Source organism: Cyprinus carpio, chromosome B10, assembly GCF_018340385.1.
Source record: "Cyprinus carpio isolate SPL01 chromosome B10, ASM1834038v1, whole genome shotgun sequence".
Classification (NCBI taxonomy): domain Eukaryota; kingdom Metazoa; phylum Chordata; class Actinopteri; order Cypriniformes; family Cyprinidae; genus Cyprinus; species Cyprinus carpio.
The window spans coordinates 9,792,848-9,816,235 of NC_056606.1; the positions used below are offsets into that span (position 1 = coordinate 9,792,848).

The following is a 23,388-nucleotide window of genomic DNA, read 5'->3' on the forward strand; positions in this document are numbered from 1 at the left end:
AATAAACTTTTTTGCCTGACTGGACCTCTTTTCCCACAGGAGTGGAGAAAAAAAACAAACAAACAAAAAAAACAGCGGCTGCCCACGAGTGTAGATGTAACCGAGGAGTCACAGATGGAGAAATACACAATGTGTTAGTGGAACTGAAAGGTATTATCAAACACAAACTATTGTCTAAATGATTTCTTAAATAAAAGGATGCATCCACTGAGATGGAAACCCTTATCCTTCAGATTACAAACTGTAAAGGAATCTCAAACAAAAAAGGAATACTCCACAAAAATAGCTATAATAGAGTAGGGTAATAATGTAAGATATATATATATATATATATATATATATATATATATATATATATATATATATATATATTATATATATATATATATACTGCTCTGCTTAATGCGATGTGTCACAACATGTGTGATTCATTTAACATGAAAAAAAAAACAGCTTATCACATTTGCTAACCTGTCTAAATGGCAGGATAATTAAAATAAAATTGGCATAATAAAGTGTGCTTTTCATACAGTATGCCATGGTTTTTAGGCACTAACCAGACCTATGAGAACAAAACGAGGAACATACTAATACATACATTAAGGTCTAAATCATGATGATCAACTGTAGTGGAATAATTAATATTGTGAGGTGATTGAAAGTGCCATGATATTTTCAGAGTGCTAAATGGAGAAAAATGCAGCCTCATGGTGTAATTACAACATCTACCAGCAGGGGTTAATGAGCCATGCTAGCCAGCCAAACCTTGACCCTTTAGGTGAAATACATCATTTCCAAAAGATTGCTGGATATCTGGGCTTGTGTGAATTTCCATTATTATTGGAGGATCAAGTCAAGCAAAGAATTTGACACAGATTATAGTAGTTCACAGACCCAGACATCATAGCTTGCATAATTGACCCCATTGCCCCCTGCTGGTGTCAGTAGATTTGAATCTATTTGAGGCAACACTTAATGCCTGAAGAAAACCACAGTGACAAATACATTACCAGTACCAAGTCTCATCATTTCTACAGCTCAAACTGGCTCCTTTAAGAAAGAATGTGCAAAAAAAAAAAAAGGTATTTAAACGTATTAGATACCCCATAAATTTTAATTCTGCCATAATTTAGTCACCCTCATGCTGTTTCAAAACCTTGTATAGGCAAAAATGCATACATATACTGTATATTTCAAATGTCAATTTATCTTTATCTATTTTTTGTTATTTAATATTTTTAATATCTTGCATTTTTGTTTATATACAAAACATAGATGTTGTATTGTACATTTGAGGATGAATTGTTTTTGTTGTCATCATTTAAAAACCTGTTACACACCTGACATATTAAAGGGTTAGTTCACCCAAAAATTTTAATTCTGTCATTATTTACTCACCCTCATGTCATTCTAAACCCATAAGATCTTCGTTCATATTTGGAACACGAATTAAGATATTTTTTATGAAATCTGAGAGCTTTCTGACCCTCCATAGACAGCAACATAACTACCATGCTCAAGGCCCAGAGAGGTAGTAAGGGCATTGTTAAAATAGTCCATGTGACATCACTTGATCAACCTTAATTTTATGAAGCTATGAGAAGCTTTTTGAGCACAAAGAAAGAAAACAGTCTGTGTATTGTAAATAACAATGTTTTATGCTTTAAAAAAATTGTGTAAGTAGTAAAACAACACAAGCGGGACAAAAATGTGTTTTAAGTTTAGAAACATTTTGAGTCTCCCCTCCTTTGCCTCACAGTGCGTTGGTCCAAATGCCTGCTTTCCTCTTTTACATCACCTGCATACACACACACACACACATGAGTCCGGTGAGAGAGAACAAAGTCAAAGTGGAACTCCAGTAAATAAGGCTTTTTGAGGCTATTTTATCCACTAAACATCGGATAAAGTGATTATTTTCTTTTTTCGATGAGTTGCTAGGTTAGCAATAATAGCGTTACCTGCTTGACGAAAAGGGTTGCCAGGTTTTCATAACAAAACCCACGCAATTGCTACCCCAAACTAGCCAAAACGAACTGCTTTTCAAGGGGGTCTCCTGGTAAAAATCGCTTTCTGGGGGCTAAAATACACGTTATTGGGGTCGCTTCAACCTGCGGACATGAAAAACAACCCGCAGCAACGGTGATAAAGTAGCCCAATTCCACTGGAAAACCACGGACTTGGCAACACTGTGACGGATACAACGGACACAAGCGCTTTCTCAGCGTGACCACAACAGCTTGATGTTGTCTAATTTGGCATGGTCGCAATAGTAGTAAGGCTTTCCTCTGTGTATACTTGTCCTTAACTACAATTTTAGCTGTATTATTTGTGTCCCCTTGAAAAATCGCTCTTGAGAAATTTTCTGTTTATTGTCCCCACCAACTATCTGATGGAATTTATGCCCCTGTACATATAACTCCAATACCTTAAAGGGATAGATCATCCAAAAATGAAAATTTTGTCATCATTTACTCACGTTGTTCCAAACCTGTATGAATTTCTTTATGTTGAACATAAAAGAAGATATTTTGAAGAATGCTGGTAATCAAACAGTTGATGGTCCCAACTGACTTCCATAATATTTCTTTCTCTACTGTGGATTACTGTTTAGTTCTTCAAAATCTATTCTTTTTTGTTCAACATAAGAAAGAAATTTATACAGGTAATTTTTGGGTGAACTATTCCTTTAAGGTTCAGAATATAAACATTCATATATAAATACATACAGCAGGTGACTCAGACATTGTTGAATGCATGAACGCCAGTGGTTTGAAAAGCTGTTTTAATTCTATTTGGGCAGAGACTCGCAGTAAATTAGATTAATGTTAAAGTGTCATGTTTCTAGGATTAGAAGATGAATTCAAACGAGTCTCTAGGTGTGTGATGGTGCTCAGCAGGTGGGAAGGGAAGTGTTGCGCTACCTCTCTCTTGAAGGCACTGTTGATTTGGAGCTCTCTGCCATGTCTTTGCGATTTCAATAATCCTGTTTTAACAACCCGACAAACACACACAGCGCGGGTCAATAAAATATGACTTTTAATAGTACTTCCTGTTGGACTTCTCCACAAATGTGACTCTTATAGTACACTATCTCTCTCTCTCTCTGCCAGACATGAGCTATCGGCCATTTTTATCAAGCAGAATACCACAGACGAGGCAGTGAACGAATGTGAAAGGGACAAGTAGTTATTCAAAAAGTGATTTTCCACTTGAACATACAGGAGAAGCCTCCTGAGGCCTAAGCGACTGTGGAAAGGGGGGGTGGGCGTTTAGGCCCAATGAACGGGTGAGGAGGCACAACTGTGAGGTGTGGCGTATGGCCGCTGTGTTTGTCAGGACTGATGGATGGGTCTAGGCTGTTTCGGGATCATAGATGATTGGAAGATTGAGTTCAGGTGGGATGTAATCGGGTGTTAAATGAGACAAAGAGACGTTTTATTGACACTATTGGGCAGTGGAGGAGTGTATATAGTTTGTAGCTGGAGTGAACAAAAATTGACATGATTGCATGTACAATATGTTTTTCATGTGCAATGTTGCATGTTCCTGGGGTTCCGAACCATTCCTGCTGTGCTTATTGACTTAGTTTGCACATAAACCTTTTTAATGATGATGCTGTTTAAATCGCGCCATTGATTTTAATGCACCAATTACATCTATAGTGTATGAGAGTCGATATGTAGGACAGCAGTACAAATGGCTAAATATGAGAGGGCTTTACTCCAGCAGTTTTCTATGAGTCTTAAGTGCCTATGATCTGTGAAACACCTCACTTTCCTGAAAAATGTGCAATCAATACTGTGGAGAAAACCTTTTTAGGGCTTGCAGCTACATGCATTTTCTGCTGAAAGAAAGAATAATCAAGTTTTTAACGCCTTGTGACTACAGGAAAAGCACGCCGCCTTTAGCATCATTATGGATGCTGCCGGAAAAGGTTGAAATTTGTGCATGCATCGATCTCCGCTTCTGTTTGTTTAGGTGCGGTTTTAACTATCCTTCCTTAAGAGGCACAAATGTGTCGTGTGATAGGAGGGGATGGCAAGAGGCGGCAGTTTTGAGATACGCCATTATTTGACAGTGTTTAATTGGAGAGTACATTTGAGAGGCAGCCGTCCCCGCCGCTGGCTTTGCTTCTAATTGCCAGCAGCACCGCGCTTAACGAAGCGAGCGAGAAGGAGCGTGGGTGAGGGAGGAACAGAAAGAGAGAGGGGCCAGGTTTCTATGGCAACAGCACATCAACAGTAGGCAGTAGCCGAGGGGGTAGTTTCATCTTGAAGAAAGACCCTCTCTGCAGAGGCTCCCTCTGCAACAAGAAACAAATGCCCCAGCCGCACGCACGCATGCAAAAAAAACCCCCAAAACAACAAAAACAGCGAAAAGGCTCTTTTTAAAGCTCAGCCTGCAGAGTGTGAGGCGAAAATATATCCATTAGAAGGAGATTAATGAAAAAAAACAGTGGGTCCTCCCATTGCAGCCTCGGTTAAATAAGCTGCTACGACCATCCCTGTATGTGAAATGTGCTTCTATGTGGTCCAGAAACCACTATCATCTTGATCTCAATTATTATTCATGCAGCTTCACTCGTTTCATCTGCCATCCCCGGGAACGCGTACGCTGTAGGTGATGTCAACAAGAAACTGAAGCACACCAGCAGAAAGGAAGGCTATTTGATTCATTAATCCTGACTGTTGAGTATCAGGTATTAAACGCTAATCCTTTGCCTTTTTTGGGGAGTTGTAGTTCCCCTGACGACCATTAGAGGGCAGTTTGGCCTTCTAACCGATTCTATTCATGCACTTGACAGCGTAATGTGCATTTCTCACATTCGCCTGTTTACTCACATACTTGCTCCAAGTATTTACCTCACTTTCCATCTTGTACGTTTGATATTCTTTTTAACTTGTTTATGACTCTCGCTTTTCACAGCGTTTGTTCGCTGGCTCACATCCATTTATTTTTATCTGTGAAAGCTATCATTTCAGAGGTGCGCGAATTACATTGTGGCATATCTATAAAGACAGCACACCAAATGAAAGCCGGATTGATTTATTGTCTTTCATCTCAGCGTTATCATCTTTATGGCTTCGTCTTTATTGTGCTGTCGAGTACTGGGAGGTCTTGGGTGTAACGGTTTAACTCCTTGTAGAGAAGAGAATTAGGTTTCCGAGACTGAGAAAATTCGAGGTCTTGTGTTTTTTGATCATTAATATTGATGGACAGCTTTTGTGAAGTGAGAGCTTCACATTACTAGATCTCACATTCGCTATTCTGTTCTATTAAGTTCCTGTCAGTCTGGCGAAACCGTAACCTTTTCCTCTTTCTCTGTTTACACAGGCAAAGAGACCCAGAATGGGAGAGAGAGATAGAGAGAAAGAGAAAAAAATGAGTCTTTGTCAGACCAATTTGCTTTATTAATGAAAAAGTTTTATGGAGAGATCACAGTCCCTAGATTCATTCTTAAACAATGACTCACCAAGCAAATGTATTTCTTTGTTTTTATTTTCTTCACTCATTTTATTACAAACTTTGCAAGGACTTATTACAAGGGGTTTGTTTTCAACATGCGGAAACGGAACAAAACAAAACACATGGGAATCAAACAAACAAGTCGGATCGGACAATCCACTGTTCACAATAAACATAAAATCTGATAAAGCCCTCGGTGACAGGAGCCAGTGAATGACTACGGTGCAGGCATACGACGGCCACATTCACACTGACTCGGCAAAAAAGATCAATCCATCCAAGGCAAGATGTGCACATCTCAATAAACACTTTACGATTTTTATATGCCATCGGCTTTTGTTGTAAGATTTAAAAAGCTTCACTTGCATGTACATAAAACTGTACAAAAACAGATCATCACAAGCATTTTTAGTCCTATATAAATATAACCAACAATTAAGGATAACAAGTTTTGAACTCTCCTGCAAAAGACATACTTTCAAGGCAGCTGTCTTCAGTTTGGGGTGAAAGGTGAAGATGAGTTTTGTGCAGTGAACGTCGCTTTAGTTCTCAAGAAAAGGTTTCTGAACCGGCACTAACATTTCAGCAAGAACAGTAAACGGTTTCTACCAATTATCTTTGGAATTCATGCTCAACTCGTTGCCTGCTTGACACCACGCACGAGGAATGTGGAGAGCTATGTACAGAACACTTTTTAAGAGATGTTTACCACAAACACCAGTTTTCGTTAGTCTATGTAGAAAAGTCTCACTCTAAGGACGAAGAAAAGACTCCCTCGTTCGTTACGGTTGTCTCATCACATCCAGACATCTAACAGTGAAAGAGCACACATCTAAACACCAGTTTAAAAAACAACCACGAGAAGTGGACACTCCTCCGTCCGTCCTCCGGCATTTTGGGCCGAAGGACTCCAGGAGTCTAGCCTTAGAATTACTAGGAATAAAATAGCCGAGATGAAGCCAGAGGAGTCAAAACCTGCAATTCAGACTATCTGACTCAGGCCGGCATCAGAGTGGAGGAAGGTCAGAACCTGCTCCACTCAGAGTTTGAGTAGATGAAAGCCTTTAAGTGGTGGTAGAGTTTTGTGGTCATCTCTATCTTTTAGCCATGTTAAGTCCAGGTCAGCGATCTCACACGTTTGCCTGGGAAGAGCGTGGCTGCAGCACGAAGGAAAAGTGAGCTGGGCTAATTACGCTGGATCATGACTCTCGCTGGATTTTTTTTTCTTTCCATATCAGAGTCACTAAATGGCTTTGAAAACAGCATAATGTGCTTTCTTTCCTTAGGGTGGGATAATCATTCGCCTTATTTAATCATGGCTACGTCCAGTAATTTCCATACGTTTCAGCCTTAATTATTCGGCGAGAGGTGCTGAAGGCAGTCGCGATGAGGTAAGTGCAGTGAAAAATGCGACTCGCTAAACAATTGAAGCGTTTGGACCGAGATCTTTTTCTGTGATCTGTGCTTCCTTTGGGGGCTGGAGTGTTCACATATGCCAACTGCACCACATTCATTACTCACCCTAATTAAGGAAATGCCCATCGTCAACCCCCTGCAGACAAAGCATGCTCGCCCAAGCGCCGGGATCTGGGCAGGTACTGTGCTGTAGTAGGTGCAGAAAAAGGAGAGATATTGAGGCGATGCCCGTGATGCAATAGTAATGATAATGTCCATCAGATATATGGTTCTTGAGCACACTAGATAGTCATTGTCAAAATGGTCCCCCAGAGATTCTCTGAAATGGAGGGAGACACAGCTTTAGAGCAGGTTAGATAGTCAGCACAGTGTCAAAGAAAAAAACGAACCCGAAGAAATACCCAATTGATGGAGGACAGAACATTTATGTAAAAACAATGTGGCTGAAAATAGGCAAATGGCGAATGGTGATGTTATCATTTGTAACATTTGTCATTTTTCGATTGTGGAAAAAAACATGCACAATTGACATGCGAAAGACAAGACAGGATTATCAGTCTAATTTGTCCATTGTGATTGTTATATACAACTGTTTTAAGGCATTGATACATTTGTTCTTCCAAAAAAGTCTAAATAGGACACAAAGATTTCATTTCAAACTGTAAAAACTATGTAAACAAAGAAAACAAGACCGTGAATATGAGTGTGGTGAAAATGGACCCATTTGATGGAGGCTTAGTGTGTTTGTGGACTTAACACACCGTTGAGTTAACAAAACTCTACTGATAATTTGAGGGGAGGCAGGTGGTCTCCTCCTCACTGAGGCTATGCTGTGTGAGCCGTAGGCGTCTTTGCGAGTGCCAGGCAGCATTTGCACTACATCGTGGGAGTTCAGGAGAGATTCACAGTGCCAAAAAACACAAGTTCTGCCACATGACACAAAAGTATGCACGCACATTCTCATCTGTTGAATAGCATGTTAATGTGCCAGAAGCCACATGTGTAACTTTTCGTGACAGTAGGTCCCCTGATGCACGAATGCACACACCGGCATATGTTAAGGTCTGTCATAGTGAGTTAATCGCTGTTAAACCCACTGCCCGCCCTCACCAAACACACAACTATACACTGTGCTGCAGTGCGCATATGGACATACAGTACAGCAGGTGAGGATCTGGATCCTAGACGGACACAACGAGGGTCATGGAGCACCAACAGGACGTTTTTCCCTCCACTCCAGCTCATCTTATCACATTCCCATATGCCCATTACAAACGTTCAGACCCTCGAAAGCAGTGGTACCGACACACACTTCAGGTGTTCAGGCTGATTTAGATGTAACTTTTGTCACTATTTTTCAACTTGAGCCTGATAGTAATATTCATATATACACCATAAAAATGTATTTACAGCGTTTTACATGTATAAAGACTGCTCTCCTCTGAGGACAGGATCAAGTTAAGAGTGTTAGACACTCTGGATGTGGCTCAAGACCCTTTTACAGCAGTATCTCCTGCCCACTTCAGCACTTGGTAATCTAGTAGAAGAAGCCATGAACATTCTGTAGGCTAGCGAAGCTAAACATTGGTTAGTCACATAAAAGTATGCGTTGGATGTTTTTGATGGTATGCAAAAACAGTACAAACAGTTAAAAGGAACAATAAAACATGTTAAAAGTGATAATAAATAGATGTATGAATGCATGAATAAATAAATAAATAAAATCAATCTACTCTGACATTATGACAATAGCGTGTTTTTCCACTATCCGATTGATATCCTGTTGCAAATTCGATGTTCTCTTTTCGCAACTCTGTCTCTGTAATTTCTGATACGCGTCGATCAAAGATGGTGGGTGTGGTTATCTCACAGGTATATCTCTCTTTTCGAGGCGTGATTGGAGCGGGGGCTGGTAGGCGGGAACTCTGATGTCACGCTCAAAGGCACCTCCTCCAGTGGGGCGTGGTCACTTGGGGTGTGGTCACTGCTGGAGTAGGCACTACGGGAAGGTGGGAGGCGTGGCCTATTCTCCTCTCCTCCCAGCCTCACGCTCCCATTGGCCAGGCGTCCCAGGCTCCCCCTCTCCTGATAAGGCACAAACGTGGACAGTTTAGGTGGGTTGCGGGTCTTGCGGACGGGCGAAGGCTGACCAGGCATCCAACACGCATCTGAGTGACCCAGCTCACTGCACTCCTGACTGCAGTTTCCCGTCATGGCAACATCAGGCAGTGAGCGAATATCTGTGAGAGGAAGGCACACAAAAAAGCAGTCTTTAATGATGAGTAAATGATATTAAAGAATAGCAAATCAAAACTTGTTTTGATATGCTTGAGTTAATTTCTACCGGGTGAATCACAGAGACACTACAGTTCACCTAGCGTCAAATGCAAGCAACTAACAGGGAATACACAAAAAGCTGCCAGTGGTTGCTATGCACTGTGGTGTGGTTGCTATGTGAGAGGCAGTTGTTGCTATGCACAGTGCTGTTGTTATGCACTGCATACTGGGATTTCTTCAGTGGCTACTGTGGGTCAGATTCTTCTGGTTTGATTCCTTCAAGTCATTTGAATTGAAATGGTTTCAAATGCCGACTGACGTTTGCTAGGTGCATTCAAATGTCTGCATGCCCACATACGTACTGGAAGTTTGGTGGCAAAAGGGCGAAAGTGCAATTCACTTTTCACTGCATTTATGTCCCTTGGGCTGCAATCCCTCGATATACATGTCTTGAATATTTATGTACATATACACATACAGGCACGCTCACATTCAGTATCCTACATTCAACACTAAATGAGACCCACCAAGGCCCCTGAAGGAAAATTCAGCGCTAAGGCTTATTGATTGGCAGGTCTGAAATTAGTGAGCCTCTGATTGCTATCCATTTTCTATTCCGCTGTTCCCTAATTAATTAAATAGGGCCGAGACCCAGTGACCTCATTCAGACAGAGCCACACAGAGAGCTACATTAACACACACTCCCTGTAATCCGCCAACCACATGCACTCTTTCTCAGGATCCGTTCCACTCTGTGGACCATGTTCCTCACCCTTGGGCATTCACAACAGGTTTTCAACCTCTCAGTCATGAACCCACCTTGGGTTGCTGGATATGGGGCCGTGGCCTTTTTATTCAGCATACATTTTCTAGCAGAATTTTTATTATAAAAAAATCTATAAAAAACGTAAAATAACAAAAGGACTTAATTCTATGACATCGCTAACAATTTGGGAATAGATGCGAGTGTATTCTTTCTGCTGTTTCCTATGTTTTTCATATTTTATCAATTCTCATTTTCTACAGACATTTCTAACATAAAAAAAAAACATTAAATAATAGATCAAATTAGCACAAAATCAACATTACACATTCTTGCCCATGTGCATAGGGAAACACCAATGCTCAGCAAAGTGCTGTGAATAAAATAAAATTTATTGGAATAAAACCAAATGTGGCATTTTCCCCAATGCGTCTTCAGGATGTAATGTTTAGTTCCAAAGATATAAAAATGTATAAAACAAAACAGCTTATACTACTGTTTCAGCTATTAAAATAGTTCAGTTTTGCATGTAATGGCAAAGTGATTATAAATCGTTTAATTTTTTTTTTAATCGGTTAATTTAGAAAAATATTTGGAGCATTTTTTGTTCGTTAAAATTTAAGTTTTTTTTTTTTTTTTTTAAGTAACGACCAAGCAGCCAGCGGCAGACAGTGAACCTATGTTTGATCAATTTAGCCTTATCAAATCATCACAAATTGCCTAAAATAAAATCTATAGATATAAAACAGTTCAAGCATATAACAATGTTTAAACATTAACCCTCTGGAGTCTAAGGGTATTTTTGGGGCCTGGAGAAGTTTTGTCATGCCCTGACGTTTGTGCTTTTTTCAGTTTCTTATAAATATCTAAATGGCTAAAGTCTAATCTCACTGTAATCAGCACAAACTAGGCTATAATAATATGTGAGCAGCATGTATGTACATGATTGTGTTTTTGAGAAAAAAAATGTTATGCGTGGTTAGTGAAAAACTAAAAATGTTAAATCACTTGAAAAAGGCAATAAAACACATACAGACCATTGGTTCCCAGGAATTTTGAGAACTGGAGCTTGTAGCCTAGAATTTTTTTTTTTCTAAATGATGTGAAAATCATCTTGTTTACTCACTTACAGAAAACAATATATTGATTTGAATTTTCTAAGACACTTTTTGTTGGTAAAAGTCATATGCGAATAGGCGTCAACTATCATGAATTCACACCTGAGAAGACAAAGGCCTGCATAATGAGCTGCATAATGAGCCATTCAGTCAGCTGTGTCACTGAGAGGGATGAGTTACAAGAAAGAATGTGAGGACAAAATCAATGTATATAATTTTATGTTTGTAGTTTATTTAGAATATATTTAATTATCCCACAACATAATTTAATATTCACTTGTGAGTGCAGTTAAACAGTTTATTAGGAAAAATCAAAGCTGACTTTCAAACTGAATTTTTTGCATCATTACTCCAGTCACACAATCCTTCAGAAATCCTTTAACAATCTTATTTTCTACAAAAAAACATTTATTGTTATTATTATTATTATTATTATTAATGTTGAAAAGACCTGAGAATATTTTTTTCAGGTTTTTTAGGGGGGATAAATTGAAAGAACAGCAATGTTTGTTACATTTGTTACAGTTACATTTATTGTTACATTTATATTATTTACATCAAGCTTTTGAATGGTATAGTAGTGTATATTGTTATTGAAACTTCATAATATTTCACTTGATTGTACATTTAGTCAGGAATTATAGTTTGGAAAAAGTCTTTGGAAAAAGTCTAACTAGTAAAATGTTTACACGTTATGTGAAAACTAGTACAAGTATATAAATAAATAAAAAGAGACTTACTCATGTTTATGAACTCTGCTGAATAAAGTGCTTCATTCTTTTTTCTGAGGAAATCCAAATCTCAAATCCTCAACCACATCACATCTTTTTGGGGGTGAATTATGTCTTATTCCTCTCATCGTGAAGCAAACAGTAAAATAATAAAAACTTGAAGAACAGTCTCGCTGCGTTGTCTTCTGTTGTGTGGGCGTATTCAAAAGCCGCGCGCTTCAGTGAAACATTTGAATCTCAAAAGCGCGCTCGGCGCGGGGGCGTGGTCGCATTATAAGATAATGAAGGGAGACGTGAAAAACGGACATCGCGTTGTTTTCATATGGATTACTTTATCTCAGAATATTTGTTTTCAGCAGCACTTGTTTATTTTGGAAGTAGTAGTGTTAGGCTTTACCCCCTAGTGGACGAAAACATCCCCAACGAAAACGTCCCTGAGTTAAAGTTAGTTTTAATGACGCATTTGTATCTGAAGATCAGCGCAGACAAAGGCTGCAGACAGCACTCCTTGTTTGTTATCTTTATTTTATAAGTGCACAAAGTTTTTGTTGTTATTATGTCTGTATACAAAAAAAAGTAGACCCTTTACAGATTCGATTGATGTATTGCACGTATCTGTACGATCAAAACTTAAGGTGTAATTTAAGTTCTTTTCGGGGTTATCAGGAGAAAATACCCCAAAACGCGTATACGCGTTAATCGACTCCAGAGGTTAAACATTAAACCTAGATAAATGTGCGTTATATCCAATAGTTTGTGTGGAGAGTGGAAGCTAAAGCATGCTTTGCAGGACATGAATGCACCAGCGCGATCACTTGCATTTTTTTTCAGTGGATACGCCGTCATATTTGCTCATAAAGGTAAGAGTAATATATCATTCATAACTGCACAGGGTCTACTTTTATTTGTATGCACTCACAATATCAACAAAATGTTGTGCTTTTATAAAAAAGCAACAGGAACACTTCACAAAAATGAACCAAAACTCAGCTAATACATGCCTCACAGACATGATAGATATATCTATAGAAAGCTTTAAATTACTACTTAATGAAATAAAACAAATCAAAAACAAAAACTTCATTATAATCATAATTATAATCCATAAAGATGCACTTCTCTCTAAAGGCGAGCTTAAGCCTATTGTGTTCATTTGACCGCATGAAATGTTCAGCTGCGCTGACGGCACGCACCATACATGCTGCTGCTGGCGGGACAATAAACACAGTCGAGCCACTCTTGACAGTCACGGTAGCACGGTCTCGTGTTGTTTTCACCAGCATTGCAATTTTTTTCATCACTAAATGATGGGTGTCTAAAATATAAAAATAAGGAGAAGCCTAAAACACTGGCCATGTCTGAACTATGATGTGAAAATTGGCCCAAAGCTCGGCCCGAGGGGCGTTGGGTCCGGGCTGAAATGCAGAGCTCTAATCCAAATAGTAAGCCAACTGCAAAACAGTGTGCATAGCACAAATAATACCGGACAAAAGAGGAGTGAACACAGAGGAACTTAAATACACAGTGATAAGGAACTAAAGGGTGAACAGGCATGCTGATTAATGAATGTTCATGGTGACTGATGAGTGGCAGGAAACTAGCGGGAAGGCGATATGAAACAAACAAGTCCATAAACTAAAAGTGATAATTAAAAAAAAAAAGCCACAGGCACACAGGTCAATTCATTAATTGCATTAATCACCTCTAAAAAATTTAAATCATTCAAAAGTCTGTATATTATTGAAATTAGCTCATCATTTGCCAATCAAATTGTTTTTCTTCAAATATATTTTGTCTATGGAACCAGAATACTTAAGAGCAATAGTAACCACTAAATTATTCATGATTCCCATCTTGGAATTCCCATAGTTGCAAGTATGTTTCATCCTAAGGAATGTGTTGCGGACCACAAAACATTAAGATCTGATCTGATCTGCACTCTCTGCCTGCCATGTTACCTTTCTCTCCACTTTCGATTCTCACCACAGTTCCAAACTACTTCATCTTCCAGAGACAGAGAAAATGATGAGACAAGTAGTGGAGACCTTTAAATGTGCAAGAGCTCTACAGATGGCAGCCCTGAGGCAGACGCTGGGGCCCAGGGGACGTACCTCCACTGGCCTTGAACATCCATGCAGCTTTAATGCACTCATTAAAAAGAGTTCTGTGCGGCTCCACCGGCACAACATACAGTAACTGACAGTTCTCTCCACACGAAAACACCACACTGACTCCACCACCGCACCAACGTACGTATGCTTCAAAAAAATCCCAATAAGCAGGGGCCGACATGGTCAAGACATCAAAAGAGGTCTGGAATAGTGTAAAAGAGGGCGTTTACTGGAGGAGGAAAGAGGCTTTATATCTCACCAAGTGGAATAGATCAACTCGCCCCTCTGGAACAAACACATTAGAGTCCTACAGTCCTGTTTGTGTGTGTGTGTGTGTGTGCGTGTGTGTGTGTGTGTGAGAGAGAGAGAGTGGGCTAGAATGTGTGGGAGAAAAAGTCTGTGGTGAACTTGGAATATAATTGCGTGTGTGAGGGATAGTGTGTGTGTAGGAAAAGGAGCATGTGTGTTAGATCAGCGGTTCTCAATTCCAGTCCTCGCGACCCCCTGCTCTGCACATTTTGTATGTCTCTCTTATCACTTCAGACGTTTGTTCTATTCGAAGGCAAGTGCCCTGAGAATGTTGACATCACAGGATATTCCGCCATGATTCCAGCTCGAAGCGAACATACCTGTATATGTTCCATTCAAAGTGCATCGAAGTGTGTGAGACGTGAATTTAAATTGTATTTATTTACAGAGGTATATGATGTCACACTTGTCCGTCTGTGAAGACGTTGCGCAGCACAAATCCATGAATGGATGTTCCGAAGTGAAGTAAACTTCAACAGATTTCCCCTGCTCAGGGAGTAGGGAGCAATGAACACTGTGTAGAGACCATGACAATCGGAACACAGTTCATGCACGGAGCTCGCACTGAACGAGATGATTATCTGTATCAGGTGTGCAGAGCAGGGGGTTATGAGGACTGGAATTGAGAACTGCTGTGTTAGACGATTCTACTGTCTATGTGTTTGTGAAGTAATAGTGTGAGCACTAGTGTTTGTGCAAGAAAGATGTGTGCTACAGATGGTGTTTGAAAGGTGAGGTGTTGGGAGTGTAGAAAAGTTTGTTTGTGATATCCTTGTGGCTCTATGTAGGCAGGTATAGCCTAGAAGTTGGTTCAGGTGAACTGGAAAAGAAAGCATGCATTTAGATGTGAAACCCTACTTTCCTAAATATATCTAATTATGCATGATTGATAAGTACACAATATTTAAAAATGGCTGATGAGGCCAAAGCTATGTACTGTACATGTAGGCAGGGAAATATAACCATTATTAATACACTCTAATATTTCATGATCTTATCATAATCAAATATATAAAAGTCCAGTCCCTCTTGGTTCATAAAGTTTATAAAAAAACCTGAAACTGTTTATTCATTGGTGTAGTATTTCAGTTGCTTACCATACACCTTATCCTTAATTCATCAGTAAGTGTGTTTACATGCACTTCACAAGTTTTATTCAGTTGATTCAATTTTACTCAATTCATCTTTTTAAAATATAGTTAATAAAATGATGATAACTGGAGCACATTCTACAAGAAAAAAAAAATTCATTATTTCTGTCTCAAAATTTCATGTTTAATTCAATGTGAGCATACACATTAATTGGCTGTAAAAGACTGTAGCTTGTTTATAACTGCCCTTCAAAGCTACGAGTAGCTTAGTGCATTCATAAATGTCATTTCACATCTTAAACGCATGTGTGTTTTGGCATTAATTGTGATTGGCATTGTGTATGGGCTTTGGACTACACTTTGGTGTTTTCTCTGTACAACAAAAGCTTGAAACCATCTAGGTTTACAGCCTTAATCACACCACACAACCTGGTAGAGACCAAAGCGAAGTCAGAAAAAGGAAAGATGAAAGAGCACAAAAAAGGTAAACTGCACGCTACAGGCGCTTCGCCGTGACCACCTTAGCATGCAAAACTCGCCCGTCCTTCATTTTAAGACACATGTAAGGGTGGGTTTGCAGTGTTCTTGCATCAGGGAACCAGTGGGATGACTGGTCTCCTGGATCTGTGGCAGGTTTCGTTTCTGTCTGATCTCCAGCCGAGGGGTAGTGGGGAGGGGAAATGGGCATGTTGCTCTTCCTGAGATTTCACAGAACACCTCCTGTTTGATCCAGCGTGCACACTTTCTAACGTACCCTCAGCCTTTTGCCCTCTCTCTGTCTCTCTGATCCTCTTTTTTCTAGTGCTTTTTCCGAATGACTCTCTCTACCTTGCTTTTCTGCTTTTATTCTCCCACCCCCTCCCATCCTCTTTTACTTTTTCTCCAATCTGCCACTTTTTCTTTCCCTTCGTTACCCTCCCTCCATCTCTTTCCTTCTACCTGCTGCTTCTGAGTGCGCCACTGTGCTCTAATCAGCCGGAAATTACAGTCCAGTTCACGTAAAAGCACACCAGACGAAAAGAATCTGTCTGACTCCACAATTGTCCATGGTTTTAATCAAATGTGCAAAATGCTCATGTAATTATAAGAATCTATTATCAAAAATCAGGTGCCCTGTGGTTAACCATGAAAAAAACAATGATGTCTATATTTCGGTAATAATTTGTGGCAGTCGTCTTCTTGCGGAGGGAAAATGACGCAGCTTGGTTTTGCCTGACATGCTGAGGTTATTATCAGACACAGAAGCTCCTCTAACAAGCTGGCACTGCTGAGTACATCATGTTCCTCTCTAGAGCAACCAGGAAAGACAAAGAAAATGAGAGAAATCAGCCGAGAAAATAACACAAAATAAGACAGATCTGGGAATCCTTCACATAATGGCAAAGACATCCCAAGAAGGATACATACATTTTCAGGTGCTGAAGCATTATGGACATCTATTATCCCATGTTGTCTCTGTGACAAGGCGATTTCTGAAAGCAGGTCGTTTCTCGGTTATAAAACCCTTCATATTTGGAGTGAGAGGGGCCTTTGAGGGCACAACAAGTAGCATTTCAACCAACTGATCATGTCTAACCATCCTTCAGTCTCTACCGACTCAGCATGGGGCTTTTGTTAAGCTAATCTCAGCCTCTAAATTTTTCACTCCAGAAAGTGCAAAAAAGATTTCAAGGAAGATTTGATTCATTATTGAACACAGTACTACTCTATTTTTGTACTTGTGAGAGTGTTGATTGCAGCTTGGAGCATTTGGGTTGCTGCAGTTGTCTTTGGTCTCCATTTTTGTTTGGCGTGCTGAGCCATGGCTTTCCAATTGAGGAAGAAAAGAGTTTATGATTTTTTTGTTGTTTATTATAGTAGAGATTATAGATGTTGAGGTTTGTGGTTTGTTTGGTTTTTATTTCTCATTTCCACAAGATTATGTCCCGTTGGAGAATATCCAACCCTGCACTTGTAAACATTTTCTACCTTAAAACAAATCTGAGTCACTTTTATTTTATTTTTAGATATTTATATTTTGTGGGAGTCCCACAAGTGATTTCTTTCTCCCGCTTCCTGGACGCACATCGTTATCTTCCCTCTTGCTCTCAGAGATTTAGAACTTTTCCCGTGCTGCATTCAGTTGTGTCGAATGCAGACCTCTACCTTCAAGAGAGGATAGGGAGAGAGGTTGGGAGGTGGTGCGGCCATTTTGATGAACTGATTAGCTACTCACTTCTGCCAGGTCCTCCTGATGGGCAGCAATTTTTGGGCTAGGGATCATTTTCCTCTTGGCGCCAGAGTGGTGCTGCTTGGCTGTAGCGTGTCCTGGGTTTTATTATGGTGATTGCTGGCGCTTGTATGGTCATATCTGGCTTTGATCAACACACTTTGGCACTATCAGTTTGCTGTTGGATTATGGGGTAACAATTAAAATCTGGCTTTCTGGTGTGTGACTGTATAATCACAAAGCATTAGAGCATGGAGCGAATGGGCCATGCTGTGTATGGCCGCATCAATACGTGCGAGGGAACGTGACTGTTTTCTGTCTGCAGATTTACAGCGTATGTTTGACTACAAGGACCGTGTTGCCTTTGGCTTGCTGGTGAAGATGGAGAGTGGACGCAGTGGACTAGCTCCTCTCAGCACTGCTGAAAATAAGGAAGTACATGTCAGAGCCACACAGCTCCGCTCCCTCTAGTGCCATCCATCATTGCAGGCCAGTTCAGTAGTTAGAGAGCGCTTCGCTGGCTCTCCGTGTATGCGTGTGTGTGTGTGAGATGGAGGTATGAGCTCCAGGGCATTTCTTTGCCTGTATGAGCAGCCCAACTGGGGTGGAAGTGGATTTGGCCGCAAGCCAGCAGTCTCTCAAAAGTGCCCTTTGCTCTACCTGCTCTAAGAGAGCTTTTCTGGGCAAGTCATTGTGGTGCAGAGGTGGTGCATGGATTTTGGTTGTGCATAACCCCTCCTTGATCATCTGATGGACTTTTTCCCATTTCAAGGGTTCTCAAAGGCAGAATTCATCAAATTTGGGTAATTTTCTATAATGGTGAATGTAAACTATGATCAATAGAAATTTTCCTTCCTATTTGTGTCAATAGCAGAATAAAAATAAAACTCACAATAGCATTTCCATGACTTTACCTTGGTCAGAAAAGAGAAAGATTTCAAATTTGCTGTCAGTCCCTACCTCTTCCCGCCGCTGAATTAAAAAGCAATCAAAAATTACCCCAAAATCTGTCATCATTTACTCACCCTCATGTCATTCCAAATCCCCAAGACTTTGCTTAATATTACCAAACATTTCTGTCCCACCTCCAGGTTACCAAAATTAAAGATTCAAAAGGGTTATAAAGGCGTTGTATATACACATATCTATGTATGTATGTATGTGTGTGTGTGTGTGTGTTTGTGTGTGTGTGTGTGTGTGTGTGTGTGTGTGTGTGTAAAAAAGTCCTCAAATTAAAAAAACAAAAAACAAAACAAAGTAAACAGTAATACAATAAAAAAGCAATGGACAAATACAACATAAAATATACAAGTGAAGCAAATAATGCTTTAAATAATTTTCTATGCAAGTCTGAAGTATTCAGCTACTTCAGAAATTGAACAATCAAATGTAAAATAAAACAGCATAGTCTTCACTGTAGGACTAAAACTTGTTTGGTTTCTTCTTTGTTTCTTTTGAAAGCTACAAAAGTCCTTCAGTCAAGAGCAGTGAGTGATTTTCTCTTTGTCTTTTGTTGTTTGATTAATATGAAGCTGCAGCAGAAATATTAGCCTGGCTGTCACTTTAAGAGCTGCATGGATCCAGTATACTGTTACATGTATTTTCACTCTCAACTGTGTATGTTCACTTAAGATATAAGCAACAAGGGTTTACGTGAATTAACACCAAGCACCGCATTTTGACATTTTTGCTTTTATTTGACCATTTGAGCATGCAACCTAAGCTAAAACTTTACTTTACTTGTGTTATGTTCTCTCTCAAAGTGCATGCACAGAAAGCCGCCTGAGGAACATTGTGAGATTTCTTTGGCACTTTTAACAACACTAATAAATTTAATAAATCAAGCATGTCCCGTTTTGCGAAAGTCACATGAATTTTACTTATTTGCACATTAAGTTTGGGCTTTTAAGGAGAGGTGAAAGCGCAACGCAGGAAAGGGTGAAATGTGGCACAATAATCATTTTATCTCGAATCGAAACTGAAATCAAAACATGATTTCAATTAATCACACAGCCTAATGAAAATATAATAAACTTTTATGTATGATGTTAATAACTGTGAAAATGTGTCATCACAGTCACAATTCAACAGTGCAAATAGGGTCCATTGGCCTGTGATGTGTCTAGTTTTCTCAGGAACCCCCTTACAGAGACTGTGAAGCTCCAGCCCGAGCTCAAATATGTTGTTCTTTCCTCTTTGTTTTGAGCTAATCGTCTGTCCGGCTTCGCCTCATCACATCCCATCAGCCACTGTTCTGCAATGTCAGTCCGCAGCAACCACGCATACAAACACCGTGGAGTATTTTTATGCGCTTTGTAAAATTATCCCCCACGTCTCTATAATGTCTTACAGTTTCCCTTATACTCTTCTAAATTAAGTCTATAATGTCAACGTTCCCAACTTTGCATGTTATTTATTGGGTTATGTTGTGCTATGTGTATCGTAATGTTCTCCATCTGTCAGACAATCAAAAGTGTTTACTGTTTGAGCAATCCACATGGCAGTATAAAAGGTTTTGCTTCTGATTAGCATACAGGCATGCATGCTCACAGAAAGCATGCTCAAATCAACCGCTCACAAAAAGAATATTGCATCTATTGAAACTTGCTGAAAAAAATCTTTTGAAGCACTAACCTTTCAGCTTTACTGGTGTTTATGAATTAACCAATATCTTGGGGCCATTAAAATAAATGATAACAGAAATGACTTCAGGCTGGACCACATAAGCAGATCGAGATGAAACTTGGATCAGAGATTATTTATATGTGGCACGAAGATGAGAAATCTCACTGCAGCAAAGGTATGCTATAGTTCCATATACAACATCCAGCCAGACTTGTCAGTCCACATAATGTAACCTAAGGAAAAATTGGGCGTGAGGTTTAAAAGGGCTTATTTGTGCTTTATTGTAATGTGACATGATGAGGGTATAATCAGTTTCATAGAGGCACAAACTGAAGGCTGATGTTGATGTTCCGTGAAGGCGATAATCATCTAATTTTTATCTATGATCAGCTCACATTGCTGAGACCCTATCAAGCCCTGAACCCACTGCTGTACTTTGAGTGATCCACTTTGTCCTAATGACAGATGTTATCTCCACCACTTGGGCCAGATCACCTCGCGGCCATTACAGACAATCCTGGGTAAACATCGGAGCGATAAGTGAAGGGAGGGCTGAAAATGGGCACTTGGAGAAGAGGAAGAGAGAGAGAGAGAGAGAGAGAGAGAAAGCAGATCAGATTGGACTGCAAATTCTCACTGTTTATTTTAGAAAATAAACAGCTAAATAATATTAAAATTATTAAAGGGTTAGAAAATTCTGTCATTAATTACTCACCCTCATGTTTCAAACCTGTAAAATCTTCGGAACACAAATTAAGATATTTTTGATGGAATTTGAGACCTGTCTGACCCTGCATAGACAGTAATGCAACTGAAATGTTCCCAAGTCCAGAAACGTAGCAAAGAGATATGTAAAATAATCCATGTGATATCAGTGGTTCATCCGCAATTATACGAAGCTACGAGAATACTTTTTGTGCAAAAAAAAAAAAATTATAATAAAATAAATAAAATATTCAAAATTTGTCTCCTCCGCATCACCCTGGTGCCATTTTGGAGAATATCCGCTGGACGTATGGTGTTCTGTGTCAGCTGCGTCACGCCGATATGCTGTTTCCGTTCAGATCAAATTACAACAATGTAGGCAGCAGATCCGGCGTGACGCAGCTGACACAGAACAGCATACGTCCAGCGGATATTCACCAAAATGGCACCAGGGTGATGCAGAGGAGACAAATATTTTTTTTTTCTTTTGCGCACAAAAAGTATTCTCGTAGCTTCGTATAATTACAGATGAACCACTGATGTCACATAGATTATTTTACAGATCTCCTTGCTACGTTTCTGGACTTGGGAACATTTCAGTTCAGTTGCTGTGTATGCAGGGTCTGACAGCTCTCAGATTCCATCAAAAATATCTTAATTTGTGTTCCGCAGATGAACGAAGGTCTTACATGTTTGAAACGACATGAGGGTGTGTAATTAATGACAGAATTTTCATTTTTGGGTGAACTAAACCCTTTAAATTAATAAAGCTTTGCTGAGGTCATTTATATCTACACCCCTCAGTACTCCTTTAGTGTGACACACACTTATGGTGTGTGCACACCAAAAACTAATGTAATTATTTGCGTGAGTAGATTAAATACAAAGTCAATGCAAAGATAGTACCCGCCTCAATTGCGTCTTCCATGCAAGTTTCAAGTTTCCTGACAAATTTTCAACTCAAGCTGGAAATTCGAATGACACATTGACAAGCAAACCAATCAGCGAAAGGCTTATTGACATGTCCGATTTAACATTGTAATCCAGGTGCAATTCCTGGAGAAGACAGCCACATTGTGTGCACCTCTGGATGATGTTGTGAACCCAGACATACTGTATCTGTGTTTAGTTTTCTGGCATATGTAGGACTTCCACAACAGGTACAGAACAGCAATAGTAGTTCAATCATGACAACTCTCAGAAGATTTTAGCATGGTGATGGATATTGGTCTTGGCGGAATAGATCTGCTACGCTGCTGCTGAATTGCTGCTGCTGTTGGTTATTGTTGTAGTTGTAGATTATTGCTGCTGCTGCTGCAACAAGTATAGGAACTTGCTACTGCCAATACATATGGCGATACAGCGCCTTGAGAACTTACGACGTACTGCTGCTGCACAAATTTCATATAAAATAACCTGTAGCAGATCTATACAGGTGGAGCTGGGGAAGGTGGAGGGTTTCAGAGAAACTCTGAAAGCGCACTGCAGGAATCTCTAGTGAATGCTAACCAGCCATATAAATGCAAGGCAGCAAGCTCATTGGCTGCATATGCAGCATGAACCAATCAGCTTGTACCAAGTCATTTAACTCTCTGAATATCATCAGGTACGCTAACAACCCATCAGCCTGCGCCATCTAGGGTTTCATGACCGAACTATATATTTATCTCCCACATGATTGATAACAGAAAAAATGACAGAAAGAAATGTTGACACTCCTCATGGTGCAATGTTTTTATTCACGCGAATGATGCAAAAACATTCCACAAGTAATCTAGAGTGAGTAACATGATGCGAATATGTGCTTCACTTTTGGCATGCATACACCAATAGACACAAAATACTTTTAAATGATTGACAAAATGAACTAAGCGGAAGGTGCTGCATGCTTGAGCTGGAGGATGCAGATTGATTGATTGATTGATTTATTTATTTATTTTTAATGCATTGAGCTTTCAGAATAAAAAGAGGAAAAACTGATTAAAAAAAGCAAACACTTCAAAATGTTACTATAGATATCATTCTTGGTGAGAACTGGCCTATTTTATAGGATACTATATATAAAAAAAAACTAAAAAAAAACTTGACATAATCTTACATAAAAATAACCATATCTGGCTAGTACTATAATCCCAATTGTTTTTTTTGTTTTTTTTCATTCGTTCATTCATCTTGTTCATAGCCTTGTTCACTTTCATTATATGTGCCTTAAAAAGAAATATGGGACAGTTTAAATTATTTTCTGAACCGGAACACTCTTTTAAACCGGGCTGTGACCCACTCTCTCGATCTCTTCGCACTCAGTTTGCATTCACCCAAACTCTGTAACACAGATACATCTGAGCCCTAGTTGGTTATTTTTTCCTGCAACTGCACTGTAACTGTAAACGGTGCAGTATAGAACAATAAAGGTGGTAAAAAATGAACAATAGAACAATGAGCACAATAGCTGTGCTGGAACCTACTGGCATTAAGGCCAGAGAGCCACTGACAGATCACCTCTTGAGGGTAACAGAACCAGGACACATTGTTTCACTCCTTGCCCCTCCACCTGAAACAACCAC

General features: G+C 39.5%; 1 protein-coding gene across 1 annotated transcript in view; it reads right to left on the minus strand.

The window, feature by feature from the left end:
• Positions 1–5,484: 5,484 nt before the first annotated feature.
• LOC109093379 (protocadherin-1-like) overlaps positions 5,485–23,388 on the minus strand; it is an 85,937-nt gene continuing 68,033 nt past the window's right edge. The window contains exon 5 of the mRNA XM_042732399.1: positions 5,485–9,125. Coding sequence (XP_042588333.1) covers positions 8,752–9,125 — 374 coding nt within the window. The 3' untranslated portion in view covers positions 5,485–8,751. The remainder of the gene's footprint in view (positions 9,126–23,388) is intronic.